Source organism: Lagopus leucura, unplaced genomic scaffold (assembly GCF_019238085.1).
Source record: "Lagopus leucura isolate 7727_CA_CO unplaced genomic scaffold, USGS_WTPT01 Super-Scaffold_100008, whole genome shotgun sequence".
Lineage (NCBI taxonomy): Eukaryota > Metazoa > Chordata > Aves > Galliformes > Phasianidae > Lagopus > Lagopus leucura.
Window position 1 is genome coordinate 34,433,237 of NW_024962265.1, and position 25,004 is coordinate 34,458,240.

Below are 25,004 nucleotides of genomic sequence, written 5' to 3' on the forward strand. Positions count from 1 at the left end.
TTGATATAGTTTCATCCTGTCACCATGACGTGACTCCCAAATCCATTCTGAAAGCACAAACTCACCCCTGCATTATGCAGGAGAAAAAAAACCCAAAAAACTGAGATAAGTGAGTGCTTAGGACTGAGGATGGGGAATTCTTGACTTCCAGTCTCAGCTCTTCCTACCAAATCACTTGCTTTTTTCTAGTTATCCCTTTTCAGAAAACAGTAAATGTTACCTACTTTACAAGATTTTTCTGAAGATTAAGCAAAAAGGCTTCATTTCAATGTCTTTAAGTCCAAATGCCCATTTGTTTTGGCTGACATGTAACATCAAATCTTCAGAACAATCTACATTGCTTTTTTTTTTTTGAACTCTACCTTTCGAGACAATGATCACCACCATTATGGTTGATTATAGATTACATGATTACACAGCCTATAGTTGGAGCCACATCACAGGAGTTGCTCTTACACATGGCTAATAAATCAGATTTATCCCAAATAATCTGAAATTTACAAACACATGGCCACGCCATGCTTCTGGCTTTTACAGCTGTGCGTCGCAATGGAAATACTCTGCCAGTCTGTTTCTTAGATGGTAAAAACTTGTAACCTCTTTTCATTCAAATATTTAGCAATTTGTTTGGACAAAATTCTATTTACCTGTTAGTTCTTTCAGTACAGCTAAGTTGGATTAAGCAGAAGCAAAATATATTATTGTAATAATTCTGTTTAAAAAAAAAGTTGAAAATCTGATCTCTAAGCCTATTTTAGAAAATGTATTGAAAGCAAGGAAATTCTCCAGTTGTTTTTCATGGTCCCCAAGACCAGCATTTTACTTCTGAATTTCAATTCAGAATCAAAATTCATAAATGTAACTGTAAATTAGAATCTCTTCATACACCACTGCTTTCAATTGCAAATTTGCTTAAAAAACCTAGAGCCATTTCCTGAAGATATACCACCAAAATACAAAGTTATGCAGATGCACACACATTTGCAGAATTGAGGATGTAAAATGCATTTTCGTTGAAATCAACAAAGGCACAATACCACCTTTCATCACACAGCAGCTCTTAGTAACGGAGTTATACTGAGATCAATAAAGAAGACAAGAATGCACCAACAGGTGAATACATTGTTCCAACATCAGAATGTCAAACATGCCAACTAGTTGCATGGTTTTATATGTTGTTTTATACAAATATATGTACACTAAACCACGTAACAAATGATAAATATTAATCTTACGTAAACTAAACATCTAGACTCATGTCTACTAGCATCTGTAAACTCAGGTTTTCAGTGGAAAATGTAACTGCAGTGCCCTTTCTTCATTTCCTATTCTGTCAAAATAGTGCAACGGCCAACACTGCATGAGTTTGCATGTCTGTATACACCAGGCTTAGATAGCATGTAAGTGATTGGATTTGTCACCATTTTTTGAAAGATCTACGTTAGCTCTCCTTTAGAGGATTATGTACTTGCCACTTTAATTAATCTGTAGATAAAATTTTCATTGAGTAATAGATGCAAAGGACTGCGCCTCAGTGGACTAGTGAGTTTTACCGCATCACTACTCCTAGTTGTTGGATTTCAGATGTATGCACTCAGAATGGAAGCTGCTGCTCTGCTCATAGATTCACTAAGATATTACATGAGAGCTTATGTAGTTTTGCTGAGCTACATGCTTATTCTCTCAGAATATCCGACTTGTATATAGCACAGACAAAATACACCTCAATGACCATCTAATTGTAAAATTAAAGACCCAAAAGGCTAAGTTCAGTTAAGGAGCTGATGCTCTCCAATCATTTACATAACTGCAACTATGGTATGCACTATTAATCACTTTCACTATGAGCTTGTATCAGAAAACATCACAATCAAAATTTGATGAAGTATTTTGGATGTTGTAGATTTAGCTGCTCCAGTAGTTTGTATAACAAATGTGATGAAGAAGTGAACTCCCAACAGGAATGAGTACATAAAAACTGTAATAGGATTGGATGTAAGGATGAAGTTAAAGTTTCTGAATTATGTATATACATGAACCTATGAATTTCTCTGTCTTCATTTATTGTATTAAGGTAACACAGGCATTCAAAAGCTAATTTTGCTAAAGTAAACATATGAGATATGATTCCTCTTACTCTGACCATCTAAACTTCAGGTTCCCAATTTAAGCTCTTTCTGTGATCAGTGAAGAAAGCTGTGCACCTCCAAAGGACAGCTTTCTTAGATGAACTGCTCAGGAAGGGAACCTCAATGAGTAGCAAAGTCAGACATCGTATTTTTAGATGGCTCATGATAGCTCGGTTCCGCTACCATTCAAGTCAGTGGGAATTTTGTTTACAACATGGTTGAAAATATTGCTTATACTTCCATATCCATCAGACAGTCTCCAGGAACATATACCATAAACCAAAAGTACTGACACCAACTTGGAACGGTACAGGTGAAGAGAAGTTCCAGAAAACTGGCTTTAAATGCTGCCCCTAGTGGAAACACAGAGGAATATAGAACTGGACTTCATTCTGCACTGAAATGCATAGCGTAGACAATACAACATACGGTTGATGAGGGGTCTAACAAACCCTACATATTCTTTAGATCAAGTTCTGGAGCTACATGCATATTTTAAACACTATCAAGCAATGCAAGAGATGCAACTGAATTGAAAGATGTGAGAAACCATAATTTGACCAGCTGAACTGGAAGGAAACCACAGCTCCTCTATTCTTATTTCATGCTTTTGACAAATCTCTGCTATGCAACCCAAACAGAAACCACGCTTCAACTACCGTCAGCTAATTTGTAGTATTTCAGCTCGAACTGTCATCAGTCTTATGACTCTGACATCAGCTACATGTACTGCTGATACAGTATAGCTACAATCAGCAGTTCCATCAGTTACTTCTTTCATTTCACAGTCTCGCAAAATGCATTTACTGATAAAAGTCATAAGTGACATATGCAAACTACTGCCTAAATGATTATGCATTAACCAAATGTGATTTAAAGTGCTATCTTCTTCTCTACCTTCTTAGAGCTCTAGTACCTGGCACTGGTGGTGTTTCATACCTGTCACTCTGATAATGGTTGATTTATTCTTTCAATTTTCAAATTACAAGTTACCAATATTTGAAAGATTTGGGATTGTATACGATATGGACCTAAACCACTGTTTGCATAGAAAGTATTTCTTGTTTCTACCAAGAGACACTACTTGTGTTTAGCGTATACCTACCACATCAGCAGACTTGCCACTAGACCTTTTTAAACTTCAGCTGCCAAGGCAAATGAATGGAGGGCATTTACTGTGTTTGTAGAGTTACCGCAGAGAAAATGTCTGACAGTAAATGAGGTGTCTGAACAAGCAACTGTGAAGTGCTTAACCAACTGCTAAGTGCTTAGCTGCCATAGCCTTCAGTGCAAATACTAAACCATCTCTGATGCTAAGATTTTAGGAGTAAGTCAGGGAGGCACTTAATGACAGACCTTATTTAAGACATCTCATTTTTGAAGCTTGTGTTAGCACCTGTAAGAGGCTGAACTGGACATCATCATCCTTAAAAAAACACTGATATGCACAGAAAGAGTCCCATTATTCTACCATTGCAGTTGGTTGCTCAGTGTGGCTCTTCGCTTCACAGTGGTGCGTTGTTCACATGCACACACAGACACACACACACAAAGGGAAATGCTGCTGGAGCATTTTCACAGTCAGTCATGGATCCAGCACAGCCATGCTCCTCACTCATCAGCCCATCATAACATCTTAGCGGTATTCAGCACACAGGGACGCGCAAGAAAATGCAAGAAGGCCTTACTTGCTGACTTCTACACTCTGATGAGATGGGACAAAAAAGTATGACACGGTATTAGACAGAAAGAAACCGTGAGTTATCCTTGAACTGCATCCAGCAGTCATGACACGGACTGCATTTTAAACACAACTGTGCTATCACCCGAGGAACTACGAAGCCAACAGGTCTGGATGAGCGCAAAGGATGCCACCGGTCACTGCTTCTGGAAGCACTGCACCGGCAGGCAGCTCGAGGGGCTGAGGAGCGGCAGAACGCGCTCATCGCCGGCCAAGCCTCCCTTCCAGCCCGCCAGGCTAGCTTTTGGCAGCGCCTTACCTGTCCGCAGGGTGACGTTGGCGGCCTCCCCGTCGGCGAGCGGCTCGATGCGAAGGTGGTACCAAGTCCCGGCTTCCAAGTCTCGCACGGTGCAGCCGTAGGAACCATTGCCGGCGCTGGCGGGCCGGCAGCCGGCGGGCAGTCCGTCCTCGGAGCGTCCCGTCAGGTTGAAGCTGCAGGCGCGGGCCGCGGCGCTCCAGCGCAGCCAGGCGCTCCGCGCGGCCACGCGGCGCTCCGTCAGGTTGGCGCTGCAGCCCGCAGCCTCCCCGCGCGCGGCCTGCGGAGAGAGAGCGGGCAGAACGCTGCGACGCCCGCCGGCAGCCGCGCCGCCCCAAGGCCGGTCCCGCTGCCGCTCTCGGGGCAAACCCACCTGCGCAGCCCTCCTCACCTCGCTGAGCGCCAGCACCGTGCACAGAGCGATTCCCGCTCCATAGCTGAGCATCGCCGCGCGCTTTTATCCGCGGAACCCCTCGCGGGGAGGGGGGAGGATAAAGAAGGCGAGCGGCCCGCGGACCTTGGGGGCGCCCCCGGCCCCGCTCCCCGCCGGGCTGGCTCCCCGCGGCGGCCGCCCAGCCAGCCCTCCGCCGGGCCGCCCGTTTGCTGCATGCGCTCGGGGCTGCCCCGGGCGCCTCGCCGCCTCCCTGCGGCCGGGGGGGGGGGGGGGGGAGGGGGGGCGGCGGCGGGGGGTGCGCGGGGGCTGCCCGGCGGCCGAGGAGGAGCGGGGGGCGGAGGAGGCGTGGGAGGCGGCCGCCGCTTCCCACGCTGCCATTCTGACCCGGGCTGACTCCGCTGGAGCCCTTTCCGCGGACTTCCGCAATCAAAAGGCGATTTCCTCGCTGCTCGATGCGGGGGCGGCGTCCCGGGGTCCACAACAGGCGGCCCGAGGGGTGCGGGTCGTCCTCGGCGGTGGGGCCTGGGACGCCGCCCCCGAATCCTTCCCTCCCCCTGCTCCCCAGCTCTTCTTTCCTCACTTTCCTCTTGGCCCCTTCTGCCACCCTCCCTTCCTTCCCCACTCGTACGGGCCCCTTATGCGGGCGGCCGCCATTTCACGCCTCCTGCCCTCCTCACCTCACCTGTCCCTCATCTCACGCCCACCTTTCTGCTTGCCTGCCTTGTCTCCTTTAGATCTCAGCCATCCCAAAATGTCTCTTCCATCTCTCCTTTTTATTTATTTATTTACTTACTTATTTATTTTTGTGAGAAAACATCCCTTTTGTGTCTTCTGCACGGGATCTGCACGGCTAATCCCCACTACCTCTGCCTTGGGGACAGCCTCAGGGGCATGTAAGGTGCACCGTGTACCTCCACCCTCTCCCTCATCCCGCAGCACTATGGCGAGAATCACAAGGCCAGCAGGGCTCCTGCAGAGCCAACCTGCCACCTTCAGTCCCATATTCAGAGGAGCAGCCCGTGTATCAGGGGCCAAGCTTTTTGTTTTGCTTTGCATCAACGCCTGTCCCTGAAATATTCCCCAGAATAACTCCCAAGCTAAAATTACACACCAGAGAAAGCAAAAAGACTCTGTGTTTAAAGAAAGCACAAAACAAGCTGTGAGAAACTCTGAATTCAGCTATAGCTTCAGCACAGCTCTCCACTTCTGTCATGCACACCCATTTCCTTTTATTTAAGTTTTCAGCCTCTTAACATTCATGTCTGTGCAGATGCGGGGGTGAGGTGAGGGAGAAGAATCACTGTTAAAATTGTTTTGGACCATCAGATAATCGGGTAAATTTGTGGTTGCATAAAGAATTCAACATTTATGTTTTTCAGATGGAAGTAGCACTTCTCTGCATCTTTCTGTACATGCATACATAGTTTTAACTTGTAAAAGCAGCAAGTTCATCACTGTTTCACTTTTGCCCCAGGTTGATATTTAGGGAGAAAAAGCTGCTACCGTTTGAAAATGTCAGTCTGCCTTTCACAACAAGTGCTGCTGTAGCATTTTGGGGGGCATTCACCTGTCAAACACAATGCAGATATCTAAAAAACCTTCGCTTGCACTGGGAAGCCAAAGGTCTTAGCACTGGTGGGTGCTTACCTGTGCTTGTGGAAACCTTCATCTGTCCCCATGCAGCACCATGCATGGTCCTAAGGACCTGGCACAGACAGTGTTGAGCTTTATGCTGCAGACCCATGATGTCCAATAACTTTAGGATCAATAATCTTACTTGATGTTATAAATATATATTGATTATTATGGAATTGATGAGCTCATTGCAGAGCTAAATCTCCTTTGGAATAAGAGTTTTACATACTTAAGATAAAAGAGAGGACTGTGCCTCAAAGAGCTGTTTCAGTGATAATCTGTTGATGGTGTGTGTATTAGATGGGACTGGGACTAAACTGATATAAGTGTCTTGCAGTCAGTTCCAGGTCAGAGATTTTTGCATTTTTAGATAATTATGGTTTGGTGAGTGAGTGTCATAAACTACTTCAACATTTTTCTGGCACTGAAGAAGAGCAAATTTGAATGTTTATTGAGATGTTTGGAGCACTTCAGACCCCTCTCTGAAAATGAGAATATTCAGAACAACCTGCATTTTCTTGGAAAATGGAGCTTGCATTGCAGGGTCTTTTTAAAGTATATTCATGACTTGAACTTGCAGGGGAACTCTTAATTCAGATGTACAGATGTAGGTGTAAATTAGATAGATGTAATGTAAAGGAAAAAAAAGTTACTGCAAACTTACAAGACCCAGGAAATAAATGTAACTTATCAAAAGTGAAATTTAAAGATTCTTGGAAATGTCTGTCTTTTCCTGCTAACATAAGATAATACATGGAGAAAAGTCATGTTGCTGCTTCTCACCATTGCCCAAAAATTAGAAATTCTTGCTTTATTACTCTGATTCTTGCCATAAAATCCTTAACCTGTTCTAGTTACATTAGCAAGAACGTACAGGTTTATGGGTTTTGGGACTTCTTTCTGTACAGCATACAAAACTGCTTTAGAAGTAATGTCTACCACAGATGTCTATGCCAACACTGAAATAAAGCAGGGGGGATCATTCATTCACTGGTGGTAATATATGTGTATAGAATAGTCGACATAATTATTTCCAGAGTGCTATTGAATAAATGGGCTTTTAGCAAATCAGTAGTCATGCAGTCTTTAACACTTACTGATCTGTGTGGCAAGCCAAGAAACTAATTAAAAAGAAAAAAAAAAAAAAAAAAAAAAAGAACTGGAAGTGACTTTTGGGAGTGGCCGGATGTGTCTCTAATAGCAGGCTCCAAAATCTCTTTCAGACACTTTCCCAAGGTTTCCTGACTTTTTTTTTTACACCAACCTCTCTCTGTCTCTCTAATCAAGAGGAAATGGGCTTTGCATAGCTTTTGTCGTGGCTTGAAAGTGCAAGCTGCAGTTTTAGTTGAAATTCAAGGCTGCTCTAAACTAAATATTTTGTTTGATTAAAGTGTTAGCATTGTTGTCCACCTCCCCTCCCCCCCCAAAATATGTCTGTCCAAAATGGAGTATCTAGGTTCGAGTGGCTAGACATGGCTGGACATTTCAAGGGACATACTCATGAATTTTTTTCGTGCTTATCTTCAGGAATTGGGTTTGAAGGCTTTGACCTAAGCATCTTGCTCAATGCAAGCCAAGCGAATGAGATGAGCTGGGGTAGGAACCCAGGAGGTGATAGCTTCAATTCAAACAGTGCCTTCCCTATAGCACTGATGGGGCTATTCAGTAGGAGTGCTGGAGGCTAGTCAGGTAATACCTGGTTCCACAGGGCATTTCCATTTGGAAGAGACAAATATTCTGTGCAGGAGGCTTACATATGAGCAGAGAACATGGGGTAATTAGCTCAGCCTGCCTGCACCAACCCCAAATAATGATATTTTGAAAGAACCATCCATCATCCATCTGGACCAGGGTGCGGTGCATCCGTCATCAGCTCAGTCCCTTGTGGCCAGCACTAGAATAGTATTGACAGGGTCCATAAACCCTGAAGTCAGTAATTTGCATCAACATTGTCCTGGGTGACAATTCTACTTTCTCCCTGTCTGAAGCAGTCTGTAGTGATGTTGTTCAAACCAGACTGTACAGGATTTCCTTAAAATAATCAGGATATGTAGAAGCTCCTGTTGTTCTTACTCTCATCTACAGTAACACTAATGCCGAAAGTAATAGCTGAAACACATTCACTGACCCTAATAAATAGAGTGCAGTGCACTCTCCTGAACAAAAAGCCAGGGGATTTAGGGATTTTCAGCTCTAATCCCTCTGTATTGATAGCAAAATGGTGACCAATCATCTCCTGAGTGCTTTAGGTGTGGATGTTTTGCCAGTGATGATGCCAGATTTGCTCTCAATTTGCTCTTGTTTGTGGCTTGCCCAGACAAAAACAGAAGATAGGACATACTGAATGCTCATTTTTAGCTTCTTCTGTGTATGGGGCTGGCACCTGCATTCCCCTCCTCTGCCGGAGTTGTTTGGACTCTGGAACAGCACACAGATGAAGGAGCAGCTGTGTCTTCCCTCTATCAGTCAGCAGATAAGCTGACCAGGGTCAAGGGAAGGGTTTCTCATAATGCAAGTTAGAATACTGAGTTTTTACTTGCTTTAGACTACAAGCCATGTATGCAATTTTAGAACTCAAATATCCTAAAAGAGCTCATAAAACACACTGTTTCTTAGAACAGAGTTAGAGCAAGACCCTCACATCATGCAACAAACCCATGGCAGAGGCTAAGTTGCTGGGAACGGATACCCCAGCTCCTGTGTCTCCTGCCACATCCACGAGCATTCCATTGCTACTCACGTATCCTGAACATTTTTCCTGTAGCTTAGACATTTTCCCAAAGCACTGTGTGCACCACGATTGTGCTGTACGGAAGAGGCAGATTTTTTCTGCAGATGTACTTATAGCAAAGGGAACTATCAGCATGAACAAAGAATCCCATCAAAATAAAGAACAAAGCGCAGTCCTGCAGTTAGCTTTTTTTAGTCTGTGAAACATCCACCTGTAATAGCTCTCATGCTCCACAGAGTGGAGCAGGCTTAATAAAAATCAATCAATAATTTGTCTGCCTTACCTCCTCCGTAGTGCTGGAGTATTGTGGAGTAGTTGGGACTGTGGGTTTCTCTGTTACTGCAGATTTCAAGTCAAAGTAGAGGTTTTCAATGAAGCTTTTTGTGAAGTGTTCAGTCACATTTCTGATGGACATCTGTGTGCTGCTACTTGCTGGCAGCTTGTCAGGCCTAGAGGTAGTAGTATTTAAAGGGGAGGATGTAGTTGTAGTACTCCATACAAAAGTGTCTGCATCTTGGAGATCTAAGGTAAATAAAGGAAAGTAATTAAAAGGAGCTCTACATTTTTATAACCGGTTCCTTAGATGCCAATAAATATGTCTGTTATAACTTCTAATAGCTTAAATGCACCTGTCAGTTCTGGAGTTTTTGCTTTCAGTGCAAACATTTTGCATCAACATCAAAGTTTGCACAAAATATCCATGAACTTTCATACCATTCATTTTAAATGCAGTTCCCCACTGGTTCCAAAGTGTAGAGAAAGGTTATAATTTGTCATTAACAACACGATGTTTTCACTCATAGCTTTTTCACTTACGTGTTTTGTCAAACTGCATGATTTCAGCTTTATACAGTCAATAAAAAGCCCAATGTGTAAGTACATGGCACAGATTTTCATCTGCCTCTTGTTGGTGTAAATACAAATTATGACTTTGTGCATGGTAATGAAGTTCCTTGTGACCACATGGGACATTCCTCTTGTGATTTTAAATATGTCCCATGTAGACACCATGCTAACCCCTGACTGCTGTCTTTCCAAGGTTCAGTTAACAATGGTATCATTTAACTAAAGCGTCTGCAAATATAACTCTTGGTTTGCTTTTTTAGTCACGTATCCTTCAGAGAATGCCAAAGTTGCAATTAGAGTGCAGGAAAGATTTTACTACACATTTTTCCTCCACATTTTCATGGCTCTTCCTCCCAATTGGTATGTATTTAATATCCTTTCTTTGTGGCTGTGAGGGCAGGGTTCAATCTGTGGTGGCCTCTACATCTGGTAGCATCACGTTTCAGCTAAGTGATTGAAATTACTCACTGGCCCCTTCTCCTCACAAAAAGCTGCCCTGCCATTGCTGGAGTACAGCTAGTGTGTGTTGGCCCAATGCCCAAGACACTTTGTCTGTCCTTGAACTGGGGTCTACAACATGACAGAACCTTGTTTTGCTGCTGAGCCACTGGGCTGGTTGCCATTCATAATAATTTTAGCTTACAAGCCCTCTTAGGAAAAAAAAAAAAAGACTGAGTTAAATTGCAGCAGAAGCTTCCAAATGTAATTACTTGGTGTGCAATTATGATGTCTTCACAGGCCAACTTGTGATTACCTCTTTACTTGAAGGATCAATGGGTGAGCTTCCGTTAAGTCAATATTATGTTTTCTTGGGGTTCTATTATTTTTGGTATATGTGTAAACATACATGTTAACACGTTCATTTAGTAAAACTCATGGTACTTTCCTTAGCATCCAGAAATAAAAGTGAGATTATAAACCCTTGCAAGTGACACTTTCATACAAATGTTTCTTATGCTTGACAGCATTTATCAGGTATGTAGTTCAGGATCCTTTTGTAAAGGTCTGGCTTGCTAGGATGGGAAGATATCTACTTGAAACATTTCCCCTCCTTTTCTTCTGTGTTTCCCTGGAAATAAAAATGATCAACTATCCATTTCATTACAAAAATTGTTGATCAAATATTTTTCAAAATCAAGGCATGGAAAATAAGACTGCTTATTGCATTTTGCTTTCTTTTACAAAGAAACCCTCAGGTTTGCTTCAACACTGAATGCCAACCCTCATGCTGCTGGTGCTGCATTTGCAGAATCCCCTGCAGACTGCCTATGGTGCAAAGTCTGCTGTGGTCCTGCATCACGTACCTCCGTGGTCCCCATCCAAAGGTCAGGTAAGAGTCTGGCAAGGGCAGCCCTGTGCTCAAGCTGTTGTCAGCTACTGAAGCAAACCCTTCAGCTGACACAAGTCCCAGCTTAGCCTCAAGTCCATGTCACTCTGTTCCTGGGGATCTCCTGTTAGGGTTCTCTGAAAGCCTGCAGTAGGCAGCTAGAAATGCCAACACTGATGACTTGGATAGAATTAAGCCTGCTGGCTCTGTGCCTCTCAAATATCTCCGACTTCAGCAGGGAGTAGGCTACTGATAGGAAGATAGCTTAAAAAAAATGACGTCTGGGTGGTCAGCAGCCACTTAGATAAAAAGGCCACTTAATCGGGCTCCTAAATATAGATTTACACACCCAACTTAAAAGCACATTAAAAAAAATCTTGGCTTTGTTTACAGACAAATTGCAGCTATTCCAACAGGAAGACATTGACATTCCAGTGCCAATTGTGTTTTAGGAGAGCTGCTACTCCATAAAGGGTCTACGGTTCTGCCAAGAGCATCTGTGGGACCCAGCACCCTGGGTAAGCAATACTCCTGGTGCAGGAGCTGAGGGGAGAGGCCAACACCACTGCCAGAAAAATGCATGGTCCTCAGACCTGTGCCACCAGCCTGGGGAAGTACTAGGAAGGGGCACTGGGTCACTGCCCCACCTGGCTCTTTTCTTCAGCTTCAGCCTTCAACCAGAGGCTAACAATCTATGGCAGTAGGCCATACTGAAACTTGGGGCATGTATACCAGCACTTTCCATGTATGCAGTGTCCAGCTCTCCCTGCCCTTCAAACATATCATGGTCCAGGTTTAAATTATCTAAGGAAAGCCACTAGAGCCCTAGTATAAGGGCCCTCATGTATCTTCTTCAGTAGCAGACACTTGCAAAAGAGAACTCTTTACTACAAGACTCCAACAAACAGATTTCTACAAACTTGAATTTCAAATTCGTATCTCTTATAAACCAGAAAAAGACTCACCTCCTATCTGGATATCAGCTAAGTACACAGGAATCGCGCCAGTGGGATTTCTCAGAAGTGTTTAATGTTGTTCTAGCAGTTCTCTTTGGAAAACAGTCATAAAACTGTTCATGGGAACAGAACTGCAGAACTGACAGTGACATTGATCAATAGTGGCTGAATGATGTACAGTGTGTGAACATACCATTGTAATCATCGGTAGCACACCCTGGAGAAGTTATGACATTATGACTAAGTGCGTATTTCATCCATGGGGTGTACTGCAAACTGCAGCCATCTGCACAGCAGCAGGCCACTTACAAGCAAAAGAAATCCATCAGTTCTGCATGTATGCTGAGCAAAGCTCTGTGTGAATATTGCTGGTTCCTTGTCAAGTACCAGGAACCCTATAGCAGTGCTTTCAGGCTTGGGCAAGCCAGTGTGGGGCAGCTTGCTGCAGCTGCTTGCATTGGATCAACCTGCCTGCCTCCATAAAGCACAGCTTCAGAGCACAGAGGCTGCATTGCTAGTGAAACACAAATGATTCAGTTATCTGTTGTATAAGAAAAAATGCTGTGTAAGGCTGCATCTAACTTGCTGACAGCAAGATTTTACACTCAGAGGGGTGGTTTTATAATCTCTGTACATGCAGGAAAATTAATTCTCTTTCTGGTTGCCTATTGAGTACTTGTAAATAAACTGCAAGAAGAAAGACTTAAAAAAAAATGCTTGCAGGAATATGACAGAATAACAAAATTGCTAAGTTGTCTTTTTTCCCCCATGCTCTTGAAAACTGCAAAATGTTTGCCACTTCAGAAAAAATGTCTTATTTATCTGAAATGCTGTAGAGGTTACAGAGGCTTGCTTTTCATGCCAGAGAGGATGGATATCTCCTGGACTTGCTGGGTTTTGAAATGCTGAAGTAGCTATTTGGAAGCTCTTGCAGCACCAGTGCCAGCGGAAGATCCCAGATAACATTGGTGATAATGCCATAGCTCTATCAGCCTTGCTTCTGGCCCAGCCCCAGCTCACCCAGAAGTGTTTTTGTAGGATCCAGGCCCCATTAACTCCATGGAGTTAATTAAGAGAGCTTAGAAGGTTAGCTGCTTAGAAGGTTAGCTGCTGTGTAGACACTTAGGGCCCTGTTCAGTTGCCTAAATGTCGATACTTTGTGTGATCTGAAATGCCCTAGGGCACCTGATGCAGATGCTTACGGCTCTCATAGGGCCAAAGGAAGACCTATGTCTTTCTGGGTAGGCAGAAGCAGGTCTGGAGCACTGCAGATGGCATGAAAGCAATTAAATTGGGGCAGTGGTATTAAGCCCTTTCTGATATTTGGGTATCTAGAAGCTGAAATTCAGTCTGCTCTCTACAAAGAGATCAATACAAAATAAAGAGAGAACTTAATTATGAGAATTACCAGTCTAGTTGCTGGAATTGATATTTTTGTTAGCACTTGCAGCTCGGATGAAATAGTAAAGCAGGCCAAGCCATCCTCTTGGTTGCTCTGGGGAGCTGCTTTTGTCACTACATTTCCCATGAAAGTAGCTTATCTGTTTTTATTCTATATTCATTGAACTAAACATCACTGAGACTTTGAAAAATTACCTCAACAAAAGACTTGGACTATAGTGTAATTTTTTCTGTTATGTTCAGAAAATGTAAAATACATTTATCTTTGAGCTTCTCTCAGTGTGGTATTAGATTGTGTGCAGGGACTTGTAGTTATGCCCAGGGGTCTGACACTGATAGTTTCCTTTTTCCAGGAGGAGCTGAGCAGAAGTGGTTAGCCAGGTATTGCTTAGAGCAAAGAAGAAGATTCAAGTAATTTTTAGTGTTTCACTTTAGTATTTTCTAATCAAACTCTTTTGCTTAATAAACCCTATAATAGTTCAGGGAGATCAAAACAGGTTTGGCTAAATGGTTTTTTAGGAAAAAAGTTTGAGTCCACTCAAAAGTAAAGTGAAAATACTGACTCTTCCTGGTCTGTTTTATTGTGGAGAAAAATGTAAAGGGCACACAGAAAAATCCAACCTGTTAGCAACCTGTGGATGCATTGCTGCAGTTATTACCAACACTATGGTGGAAAAGTAAAGGCCCAGAGATATTAACATGATTACAAAATTGAGTGAGAGTGGAAACTTTTCCTGCACTTCTGCCACTTTTCTTTGGCGTTCTTCCCCTTTCCCAAGAAGACCAGCAGGATGATGCACTTATCTTTCCTTACCATATTGCTCACCTGGTTCAGAGTATACCCTGAGCATACACTGCCCTGCTCTCCGACCCATCTCACCACTGATGATGATAGGAGTTTTGGTAGTGGAGGTAGTGCTCATATATGGACTAGCCAAACTGAAAATGGGATAATGGGAAGGGAGAAGCCAATGTGACAAGGTGATAAGGAAGCAAAGATACAGAAGCTGGGATGGGATCAGAGGCAGGAGGCAACAGTCAGTGACAGAGGGCATGTCAGTATTTTGCTTATGTATAATATTTGATATTTTGTCAATGTCACAGTGTAATCAAAACAGATAAAAAGGTACTGTTTGTCTTTCTTGTCTGTTTTAGATCGTTGCAGATCCCACTATGCTTCTTAAACACCTGACATGCAACAGTAAGCAATCAAGCCATGCTCCTCTTCTGAACGAGGTTTAATCCTGGTAATCACAGTTCTAGGGTTTTGCAGCTACATTTACTTCAGGAGATGTCCCTATTGTATATGTTGCAGCAGAAGGGAAATGCAACACAGAGTACTGCATTACAAAACAGTTCATGTCAACTTCTGTGACTAGACTGCCCTCCAGGCCACAGATCAGTCCCTACAGCACTGTGAGTAATGTCAACGTACAGCTTGGACTTTTATCTCCCTGTTTGAAATCATTCTTCAGTTAGTGAATAATTTTCAGTCTGAAGTTTTTTGCAGCTGTTGGGTTTGGAGCATGTTCTTTATCTGAGCTGATATATGGCATTTAATTCAGTAAATTACTCCATTGTGAAAATATCAATGTTTTTCTATGAATACTATGAAAAAAAATTATAATAAAATGTGATATTACTCAGGAGTAGAAAAATATACAACCATTTCAGCTCCAAAGATTGCTTAGTTTTTACCATCTTATCTAAATATAGATTGAATATGTAATTTTAGGCTTATCCCCTGCAGGGTTTGCTGAATTTAGATAGATGTGCTTAGAAGAGTAATTTTAAGAATTCAGCATTGAAATTTTTGACGTTTATATGACCATCAAGATCAGCACTGTGGGAATTAGATTTTTTTATTGCAGTACTTACTAATATTTTCATGTGAAAAAATGCATCTCTTTGCATTACTTCTACTCTTGAATACTTGGAATTCTTAGTTAGGTATTGTGGATCACAAGGTGTAATTCACTCAGCTTCCATGAACTGTCAAAAAGGAGATAACTAATACAGTGAATCAGCAGGCTTCTTTACCAGGACAATTGTCTTGCTCAGTACTCACTGGTCTTAAATTGCTCCTCCTCTGATGATGAGTAAGAAAAGGATTCAAGTTTACCTTAAATTTATTAGGCAACACTTTATCCAGCTATCAGCAGAAGTAACACTGCCTGGATACCTCATCTTAACTTCTCACAATGTCTTTGAATAAGCTACTCTCACTCTACTCAAAGGTACACAGAACTCCATATTATTTTGCCTTCTAAATCTTTAAAATATATGGGAAGGCTGGGACTGCATCTCAGTCAATGTTCGTTTCCTTGATTATGCAAGTTTTCCTTTCAGACACTGAAGTGAGTGGTCCTGTTGCTGTGCCAAGGTTGCTGCAAATGCTGATTGGCTGAAAAAAATTGGTACCTTAGAAGGAATGGGAGGATCAGCTATCAATCATACCCCAACATTCTCGGGTTAGAAAGAACAAGGAATTTGTTTTAAATGTTCTGAAAACTTGGCCAGATGCAAAAGTATTGAATCATGAAACATTTTAAAAATCATGTAAATACAAGAATAAATGGTGTGTTTCCCACTAAAAGTCTTAACTGTGCAGGTTGTCTTCACTTACCACGAAGAGCAACTTCAAAATGTGCAAGTAGAATACCAAAAGGATTGTTATGAATGATTGACAACAGGATATCAAGGAAAACATAACTAAATAAATTAAAACCTTCCTTTTTTCTTTTTGCTACAGATATGTAATATATGTAATGCAGGTGTATTAACACATCCAGAAGCACGTGCATAGGCCCATGCATATCTAAATGCCATGGCAGGAATTTCTAAGATTGTATTCAGGATTTTGAATGCTCTCATAGATGTTCCATCCAAGGGTAGAGTGAATCTGTATAAACATATGAATGTGTAACTATACGGCTCAACTGATCATGCCTTTGGGGTAATCAGAGTAATAAATGTATTTTGATTTTCTGATACTTTCTTGTTCTTGACATATTGAATCTGGATTGTGTGATAAAATGAATGGGGAGAAGGACTTGCACACATCCATATTTTAAAAACTACAAGGAATTATAATCTATGTTTCTGTTTACAAATAAAGAAGGAAATGACACAGGAATAGTGAGCTGAGCTTGTACGTAAGTATTTTGATCCATGGACTGTGAGTAGAGAAGAGGGGGGGACATCCTGATTGGAAAAAAAACCTGATTTTCAGAAAGACAGCACTAATGTCAACTTTCCTTTTATGGTTTTTTAACTCTTTTTTTTTTACTATGAAAAAGTGTTTTTATGTTTGAATCAAACAGCATAATTCTTAACGTTTGAGTAAGATAGAAGAGACATTTTTGTTACTTAAACTTATCGTAGAACTATAGATTCACAGAATGGCTTAGGTTGGAGGAGACCTTAAAGATCATCCTGTTCCAACTGCCCTTCTGTGAGTAGTTACCACCCCACCCACCAGATCATGCTGCCCAGGGCCCCATCCAACCTGGCTTTGAACACCTCCAGGAATAGGGCATCCACAACCCTTCTGGGCAGCCTGTGCCAGTGCTTTACTAAACTCCACCAAACTCACCAACTTCCAAGGTATGTTTTCAAAGGAATAGCTCACCTTGCTTTGAACACAGATTTACATAGACAGGTTTTCCCATCTCGTTGGCTTCAAGCTGCATCCATGTATGAAGATATTTCTTACTCTGCTTGGCCATTACCTTCTGACCTTGCTTGGTAAGAAAGAGTGAGCTGTTGGCTACCTTCAGGAGCCCATCTTCCTCATGGCAAGTCCACCTAACTGCCTGAGAGCAATTGATGATGATGCTGCGAGAGGACAGTGCGGAGCGTGTGGAGATGCTCAGGCACTGTCCAGATTTCACATGCAGGAGCCTGTCATCAGCCATCCATTGCCACTGCTGGTTGGGGCTGCTCATATTGCACCTTTCCATAATGACTCCTCTCCTTTCTGAAAGACACTGCTGTCTCTGGACATGGATGATCAGAAACGCTTCTGGAAGTGGAAAATTCCAGAAAATACAATTGATTATACATGGTCATTTAACAAAAAGTAAATTCTTGATGATTTAAAATACATTAGCAAATAAATCTTCCTGCTTTCTACACATTCAACTTTCCATGTGTTGAATCTATATGAAAGAACCCAAAATGCAAGCACTATTTCACAGTAATGTCAAGATACAAAAGCAAACTGTTGTGGCAAATGCCACCTTGACCTTCATTAGAAATAAAAATGAAGAAAAATCTAAACTGGATATAAAAGAAATACAAGAATTTCTAACTTAAGATACCCGTTCTAAACACCCCACTTTCCCCTCTTGAAAACATACACTCATCTACAAGATCTCTGTCTTTTTTTCAGTTTTATGGTCCAGTATTTTTGAGGTATAATTTTCTGCCTGCAAATTGGCTTAGTAAAACTCTTAGTGTCAGTGAAGAAAAGACTAAGAAAAATGCCTCTCAATACCCATGCCTTTATAGGAATGGAGGCTCCTTATGGATAGGAAGTACGTCTCTTACAGGATTTACTCCAGTATCTCTAGCTGCTAGTTCTGTGACCACCTTAATTTGTATCTGCTCAGCTCTTTGTTCTGCCATACATAAATACCGAAAGCAAACATTTAAATGAAAACAACTGCAACTCATTTATCAAAAAGCTCTAAAGTTACCAGGGCAAAAAAAAAGCACACATCATGGAGTACAGATCTGGATATTTCAAGTGCAGCCTCTCTACCCCATCTTATTTATGTTTTTTTCTGCTCTCAGTTACTCAAACATTTTATTAGTTACGTTTTTAGTTATAACATTTTATTAATCACAGCTAAAACCAATGCGTATTTCTCTACGTTGAGGTTTTTCATTCCTCTGTTTTTACACTTCTGGGTAGTTTCCAACTAAGTATCACAGAAAACTCCTGTTTCTGGAAGTTATACAAAGCAGAAAGAAAAATAGGAATTTTCCCCTTCAAAGAGATTGCTCCAAAGCTCATCTCCTGCATTGTCAAGCGAGAGATCTTAAAAACAAAAAGAGGTATATCCAGCACTGAAAGAGAAACCTAAACAGAACTTTCTGCGTTGGCCCTGCCCCCCATTCCCCTTGTATGAGCTCAAGCAAAGAAGTGACACTGTTCTGTAAGTCCCTGGCTGCCTTGGAGGTTTCTGCTCAGTGGTGGAAAGACCGAACGGTGGAGGAGAGGTGGGGAGAGACACTTACCTGAAAACATCAAGGCAAGACAGGTAAAAACCAGGACGTGAATTAAAGACTCCATTTTCCCTCTAGCAACTGCCCATGCTTCTCTTAAAAAAAAACCACCTCAGATAAGCGAAGCGAAGGCTAGGAAGGAAACGTGCCTTCACAGGGGGAAAAAGTCAGTGACGAGCACTTCCTTCTATTCAATTGTTTTGGGGAGTTTTACACCACTTTGTCGTTTCATGTGATTCTTCACAATTTACTAGCTGCTTTATTTTGGAAAAATGCAAACACACAAGGCGCTAAAAGAGATGGTTGAACCTCTTTAGGCTAAAAGTCCAAAGAAAAGGGATAGTACTTTTGTGTAATTAATTGCCTGTGAAATGTTATCAGTTCTCAAGTGATCTGGATGGTGCTGAATAAGTATTATCCAGAGAACATGTACACATTTTTGTAATTATTTGTGATCAAGCAAAACCCTGACATTGATATTTCTAGCTCTACAAGTCCTAAAAAGCCAAGCAGAGATGGGGAGGAGAAGGAGGAGTAGAGGAGGCAGGTTTCTCAGGTATGGGCTTTATATGTATATATATATATATATATACACATAAATATAAACTCCCTTGAGGATCAGGTGCTGCTGATTATGCCTTCACCAGGTGTTCCACTTTGCTGAATGTCAGTAGGATTTACTCTCCAGTGGTCTGAAGCCATGATGTATATAACCAAACTGTACCATGCTCTGCCTGTTCTGGGAGTACAAGAGTATGCGTCAAATTACTCTAAGCAAAAAAAAAAAAAAACCCAGAGACTTCAGTAAATGTTTTATATCAAGTGTAATTTATTAGCAGTATGAAGCAAAATCAACATCACTGCATTAAAAACTCATGATACCCTGTGAACAGACTTCCCAGTGTTGTAAGTCATAATGCCAACTTTGCTTTTCTCTGAAAAACAAATTCTTACTGAGCAGTAAGGAAACAGTCATAGCAGCATTTTCGTTCTTGTATAACCTGCCATGGAACAGTCCATATCACTAAAGGCATCTATCTCTTACTGAAAGAGATAGAGCGGATAAACAACGTAAGCAAAAAATTCCATATTAATAAAAGACAGACAAATATTTAAAATCCTCACCATTTAATATATGCTACAAAGTTTCTTTTAAAACTTTAAAGTAAAATGACTTACACAATTTACAAATACACTGGATTCAGGTCTGTAGCAGAAGCATGTTCTAGGACAGTCAACAGTACAGGGTAAACACATACACACTGAATAACAGACATTGTGCTCTGCAGCTGCTCCGTAAGACCTACAGTAAATACACATTTAATAGTTAATAGTATGAAGAACATATATTTCCATATAAAATATTAACTGCTTTTGAATATTTTCAAAAACAAGACTTAAATCTCATCTTTTTCTTTTTTTAAATCCATTATTGAACACTTGCAATTTTAGCAGCAAGAATATTATGTGGCCAAGAAACAAGCTCACCACATAATCAGTAATAGCACTTTACAGTACAGTTGACAGTCCATTCACAAGACATTTTGCAAACATTAAAGCATTTATACACTTGATAAACATTTCTTCAGGAGAAGTTTCTATGTCCAGTCGACTCCGGCAGTAGCACATACATACATTCCATATGGCAGATACCAGATTACAGAATTAACCCACCTTTAGATATATATGTGAAATCCATGTGTAGTTTCAGTACAGTACCTTCTTTATAAATCATTTTTGGGAAGCTCACAATACATTCATATACAGTAAAGGTCCAGCAATCTTTATACTCTTGCCAAACTGTCCACAATCCTTTCAGAAGTTGGCTTCAAAGCCACTCTTCTCACTGCAGTAAACTCCTTGAAGGAGCTGCTGGTAGGTAATGAAATAAATTACCTCAAGAGACAGACATTTGGTTTTACCTCCTTGCCTTCACTGGACAGCTTCTGCAGAAAGTCGGCTTTCATACAGACTTAGTGCATGGTGCACAAATTCATACTGTTCACTGGTCTGAACCATTCCACCTCTGAAAAGAAAAGGCAGAGGAATTAAATGTTATTTGTTACAAATGCAACAACTTCCAGCCCCTGCCAGCTCCATGGCTAGGTAAGGACTTTTCTCAATTTTCAACCTAGAGTTTGCTTCAGCAAGAGGGAGATTTCCTACCCAGAAGTACTTCCTTTATGACTTATGTCATCCAACACATGTATAGCATGAACTACTGGTGCTGATAATATCAGAGTAAGAACTAGAGAAGGAATCCGATGTTTTCATTGTTAAAACCTGTTTTGAAATTCAACATTCACATTCACATTCAACATTCACATTCATAGAGAATTTTGCTCAGTCACTTGGGCGTGGAGGGCCAGATACATAGAATCTGTACTGCCACTGATGGAGCAAGGGAGTATTCTGAATCTGGCCTTTCATTTTTGTCCTTTAGTATAAATGTAACCTTTGCTGACCCTCAGATAGCCTGTACAGAGAACAGCTCTTCCTGTCTTCTTTCTAACGCCTACAATGCATCCTGTCTGAACAGCAGCAACCTAGGAAATTTTACAGCAGTGACTCATTTCAACGCCAGCAATACAAAAGAGTTTAACCTGACCACAAAAAGGACTAATTACAGTCAGATTGTAGTAGATGCCTACACTTAATACATTCAGCTGCTAACAATTCCTTTTTTAGGTGGAATCATGAGGATCTAGTCTTTCACATCCAGTGCCAACTGCAGTAGGAAGGGGATGATGTCCTATAGGAGGCAGATGCAATACTCAGCTATACTCAGTTCTGAAATTAAACTGAGCTTCATTCAGAAAGTACCAGGATCTTTCAGATCTCACCTTTCATCAAGCAAAGGCTGTCAGGATATTCAAAGCAATGTGATCATCCTTATTTTACCACAGAAGGGCTGCCTACCTCTGTGACATGAATTAGTAAATGGCCTTAGGGGGAAGGATGACGTTAAGACGTGTATTGTATTTGGCATAAGCTAGACCTTCACAAAAGCAATGAAATGCAGAGAGGGATTTAGCTCCAGAGTGATGTAGAAGCCAGGCACCTTACAGCAGAAGCTCAGACAATCTCCCATGGGATCACAAGCAGCAGCAACAAAGGGGCTTACTGATATAGAACTGGGTGAAAAATGGTAACAATGCCTTGGTAAATATTGTCCAATAGTATCAGATAAGTTCGTCTGCTACCATAAGGTAGCAGGTCCCCAGTGCTACTGGATGGTTAAATGATTGTAGCAGCAAAAATGATTAAGTTAATACCTACTTCTGTAGGAAAGTGACCAGCTGTCTCTACTCCTCCAGTGTGCTCAGACAACTGTAAAACCCTTTTTAGTGAGCTGCATGTCTATTATGATATGTTGCTTTTAGGAATTAAATCACAAGTCTCCAAATGGTCCCATCCAGTGTAAAAAAGCAGCAGCTTCTTCACTTTGCCAACTAAGACATCCACAAATCCATAACTCTTGGCTGCCTGCTGCCTGCAGCCGCTCTCTCCTCTGTGCTCATCTTCAGCCTGGAGATCCAGCAAGAGTCTAAAGGTGACGGAAGGGCTTTGCTCTGGTCCTCTGCGCTGCTTGGCCTCCTTCCTTCCTCCTCAGCCTATGTCCCCTTCCCAGCCTGCTCTGTCCCTCTGCCAGCGCTTTCAGGAGCGTTTCCCAGCTCCAATCCACTGTGATAAGGGGTGAAGGAAGGGAAAGCGTCCAGGGACCAGCATGTGGCAGGAAGAGAAGGTTAAAACTGCCTTGGCTGCACTAAGCCATTTGTGGAGATGACCCCTGCATCTACCTCTGTTGAAATGAAGTAACACACAAAATTCCCAGGGCATACATAAGCCTATGTGGGGCTGAGCATTTGCTCCATGCTTATATGCAAAACTGAGCTGTTGTGGTGCTTCCAAATCCTGTGTGGGCATGGCAATGCACATCCTTGCTGGCCAAGTCTTAGAGGTTCAGACAACTTGGTTTTGCCTGTCACCCGTGGGACCATTCCCTTTGTTTCTGTGAAGGGCTCATACTTAACATCAAGAAATGATCACCCTAGAACATCATTTTGTGCAAAATGCTGCATGAAGGAGTGTTATTTTTTCAGGCGGAAATCTGCTCTAAGAGACTTTTCCTCTGTCATATTCCCTGTGCCCAGGAGGGAAAGACTCACGGCCGCAGCACCTCTGGGTCTGCAGCCCTTGTCCTCAGCAAACCCACACTGCCAGCTCCTCCAAAAGCTGCCTCTGCTTCTCTGGGACTCACTGGGCTGGTGCTTGGAAGAAACAAACCCTGGTGTGCTGAGGACTTGGGCACCGCCATCATGTCTGCCTGGGCAGCCATGACAGAGGGGAGGCTCTTGTTCACTACCCTTGGCCTTGCTGTAAGTGCAGCTGCATGCAGTCTGCTCCAGAATGAATGTGATGCAGAGTTTGGAATTTCTTTTTTTTTAAACCTGAGGTGATTAGTCAAAACACTTAAACAATGAATTGACGCATGCTGGAAATTCTTTTCATCCTGTCTGAGGAGCCAAAGCAAAATTATTGGACGTTATTCCAAGAATGTGCCTTTAAGGTTAAAGAATGTGCAAAGTTTCTCGATATCACAGCACGCCTTGAAGATGCTTCACATCAAACATTTCCTGTTTCTGCTGCAAAACATAAAAATAATGAACTGGGAAAAAGAAAAAAAAAAAAAAAAAAAAAAGCTGAGCAGAGCGGAGGGTCTATCTTTCTATGAAGCCACTCAGATCATAGCTGTATCTTTATCCTGGGTCAAGTTTTTGAGTGGATGGCGCACTTCCTCATGTTAGCTCAACACAGGCAGTTGCTGAGAGATCCTTTCACCCCTCAGCAACCTCCTTTGTTATGCTGAGCAGCTAAGAACACAAAACCGGGACATTCTGGGAACAGCTCTCTGTCACCTCATTCTCTATTGGAACTCTGTTTCAAACTACTAAATAACTACCAGCATCATCTGCTCTATACTGAGAGCCCATCCAGCACAGCTCTATATTCTGCTCTCCTATTGGTAGAAATTGGGCCATGGGCCCACATGTCAGAAAAGTCACACAAGTCGATACCACGAAATGTATCCATTCCATCAGCAGGTCTGCATTTGAGTGGTGTAGCCCCACGCATGAATGAACTTGGTTGAGAACCTAGTGGAGATGAGGTATCAGAGATGAAAAGATTCAATGCGCACATCAGGCAAGTTTCTAGCTGTCACATAGGCAGTTTTCTGTTTAAATACTGTATTCTCTTTTGTGAGGGCAATCTGTACAAAGAATAAATTGCAGCCTGCTGATGCCCAGCATCACAAGGATGAGGGTCTCATCTCTGTTTCTGCTCTGCTGCTTTGCTCATGTGGGCCATGCCAGTAACTGAAGTGTAACACAGTGATGGCCACAGACAGCTCTGGTAGCTGAGTTTAGTGGGAGGTTGAGCTCATTTTATCAGCTTCAAGCCACTTGTAGTGACCTTATCTTACATCCCACCTGCAGTAATCTCATATCAGGACTCTCAGGAGAAGCTGGTCTTATGGAACTTTGTGTGTTACAGTGATACTTGGCCACTTGATGAACCTGTGGGCTGGTTGGGCTGGCAGTAGCTATTGTGGTCTGAGGGGCTGCTAAGCTCTGCCTTAGCAAATCTTGCCATAAGCTAACTGCCAGGTGAGTGAGAGCCGTCCTGCAATATGACCAGCTGGAAAAGGGAAAGGAAAAAGAGCTTTTGATATAATAGAGTTTTGCCTGGGAAAATGCCATCACAAATTAAAACACAAAAAACATACTTTTTGTCTCAGGCAGTGCCTGGGAATATGAAAAACTGAGAAATCTTCACCAAGATCTCTGCAGTCAATTTGTATTTTCTGAAACTTGAAGAAATATGGAAATGCACAAATCACTTATAACAAGCTTTGGGTCATTGATGCTGCTATGCTGAATGTTGTTTATATTTATATTTGGGTCAGGTTTCTATTCTCTTTCCAAGTTTATCATGGCTACTAATACATATAAGAAAGTTCATTGGCAAGATATACTTAACCAAACTGTGTTGTCAGTAATAATGCTGAAAATATGGAATATTATTTCTGTGGTTGAAATAATGACAGAAAAACTGATGTAACAGAGAACAATTTGCTTCCACTTCTCTACACTGTAGTGGAAGAGCAATGAGAAAAAGGCTATCTTATAGTAAAAATACTAAAACAAGGAAGAACACTATAAGCTATAAGAACTCTTATATATCTATATCTATATATAGCTATATATATATATCCATAAGAACACTTAAAATAAGATGAGTAGATAACCAGGATGGAGTTAGAAGTTTGGAGCTGATAATTTAAAACAGAGTAA

The 25,004-nt window shown here is 41.8% G+C and overlaps 2 protein-coding genes across 2 annotated transcripts in view; both read right to left on the bottom strand.

Annotated features, from left to right (window-relative positions):
• The window catches only part of PTPRB (protein tyrosine phosphatase receptor type B), a 66,837-nt gene extending 48,101 nt beyond the window's left edge, over nucleotides 1-18,736 (bottom strand). Inside the window, exons 1-4 of the mRNA XM_042872375.1 lie at nucleotides 18,661-18,736; nucleotides 17,048-17,440; nucleotides 9,170-9,408; nucleotides 4,130-4,406 (exon numbers count right to left, since the gene is read on the bottom strand). Coding sequence (XP_042728309.1) covers nucleotides 4,130-4,406; nucleotides 9,170-9,408; nucleotides 17,048-17,440; nucleotides 18,661-18,715 — 964 coding nt within the window. The 5' untranslated portion in view covers nucleotides 18,716-18,736. The remainder of the gene's footprint in view (nucleotides 1-4,129; nucleotides 4,407-9,169; nucleotides 9,409-17,047; nucleotides 17,441-18,660) is intronic.
• Nucleotides 18,737-19,506: 770 nt separating this feature from the next.
• Nucleotides 19,507-25,004, bottom strand: part of PTPRR (protein tyrosine phosphatase receptor type R) — a 147,278-nt gene continuing 141,780 nt past the window's right edge. Inside the window, 1 exon segment of the mRNA XM_042872921.1 lies at nucleotides 19,507-20,674. Within this exon segment, the coding sequence (XP_042728855.1) occupies nucleotides 20,581-20,674 (94 nt within the window). The 3' untranslated portion in view covers nucleotides 19,507-20,580.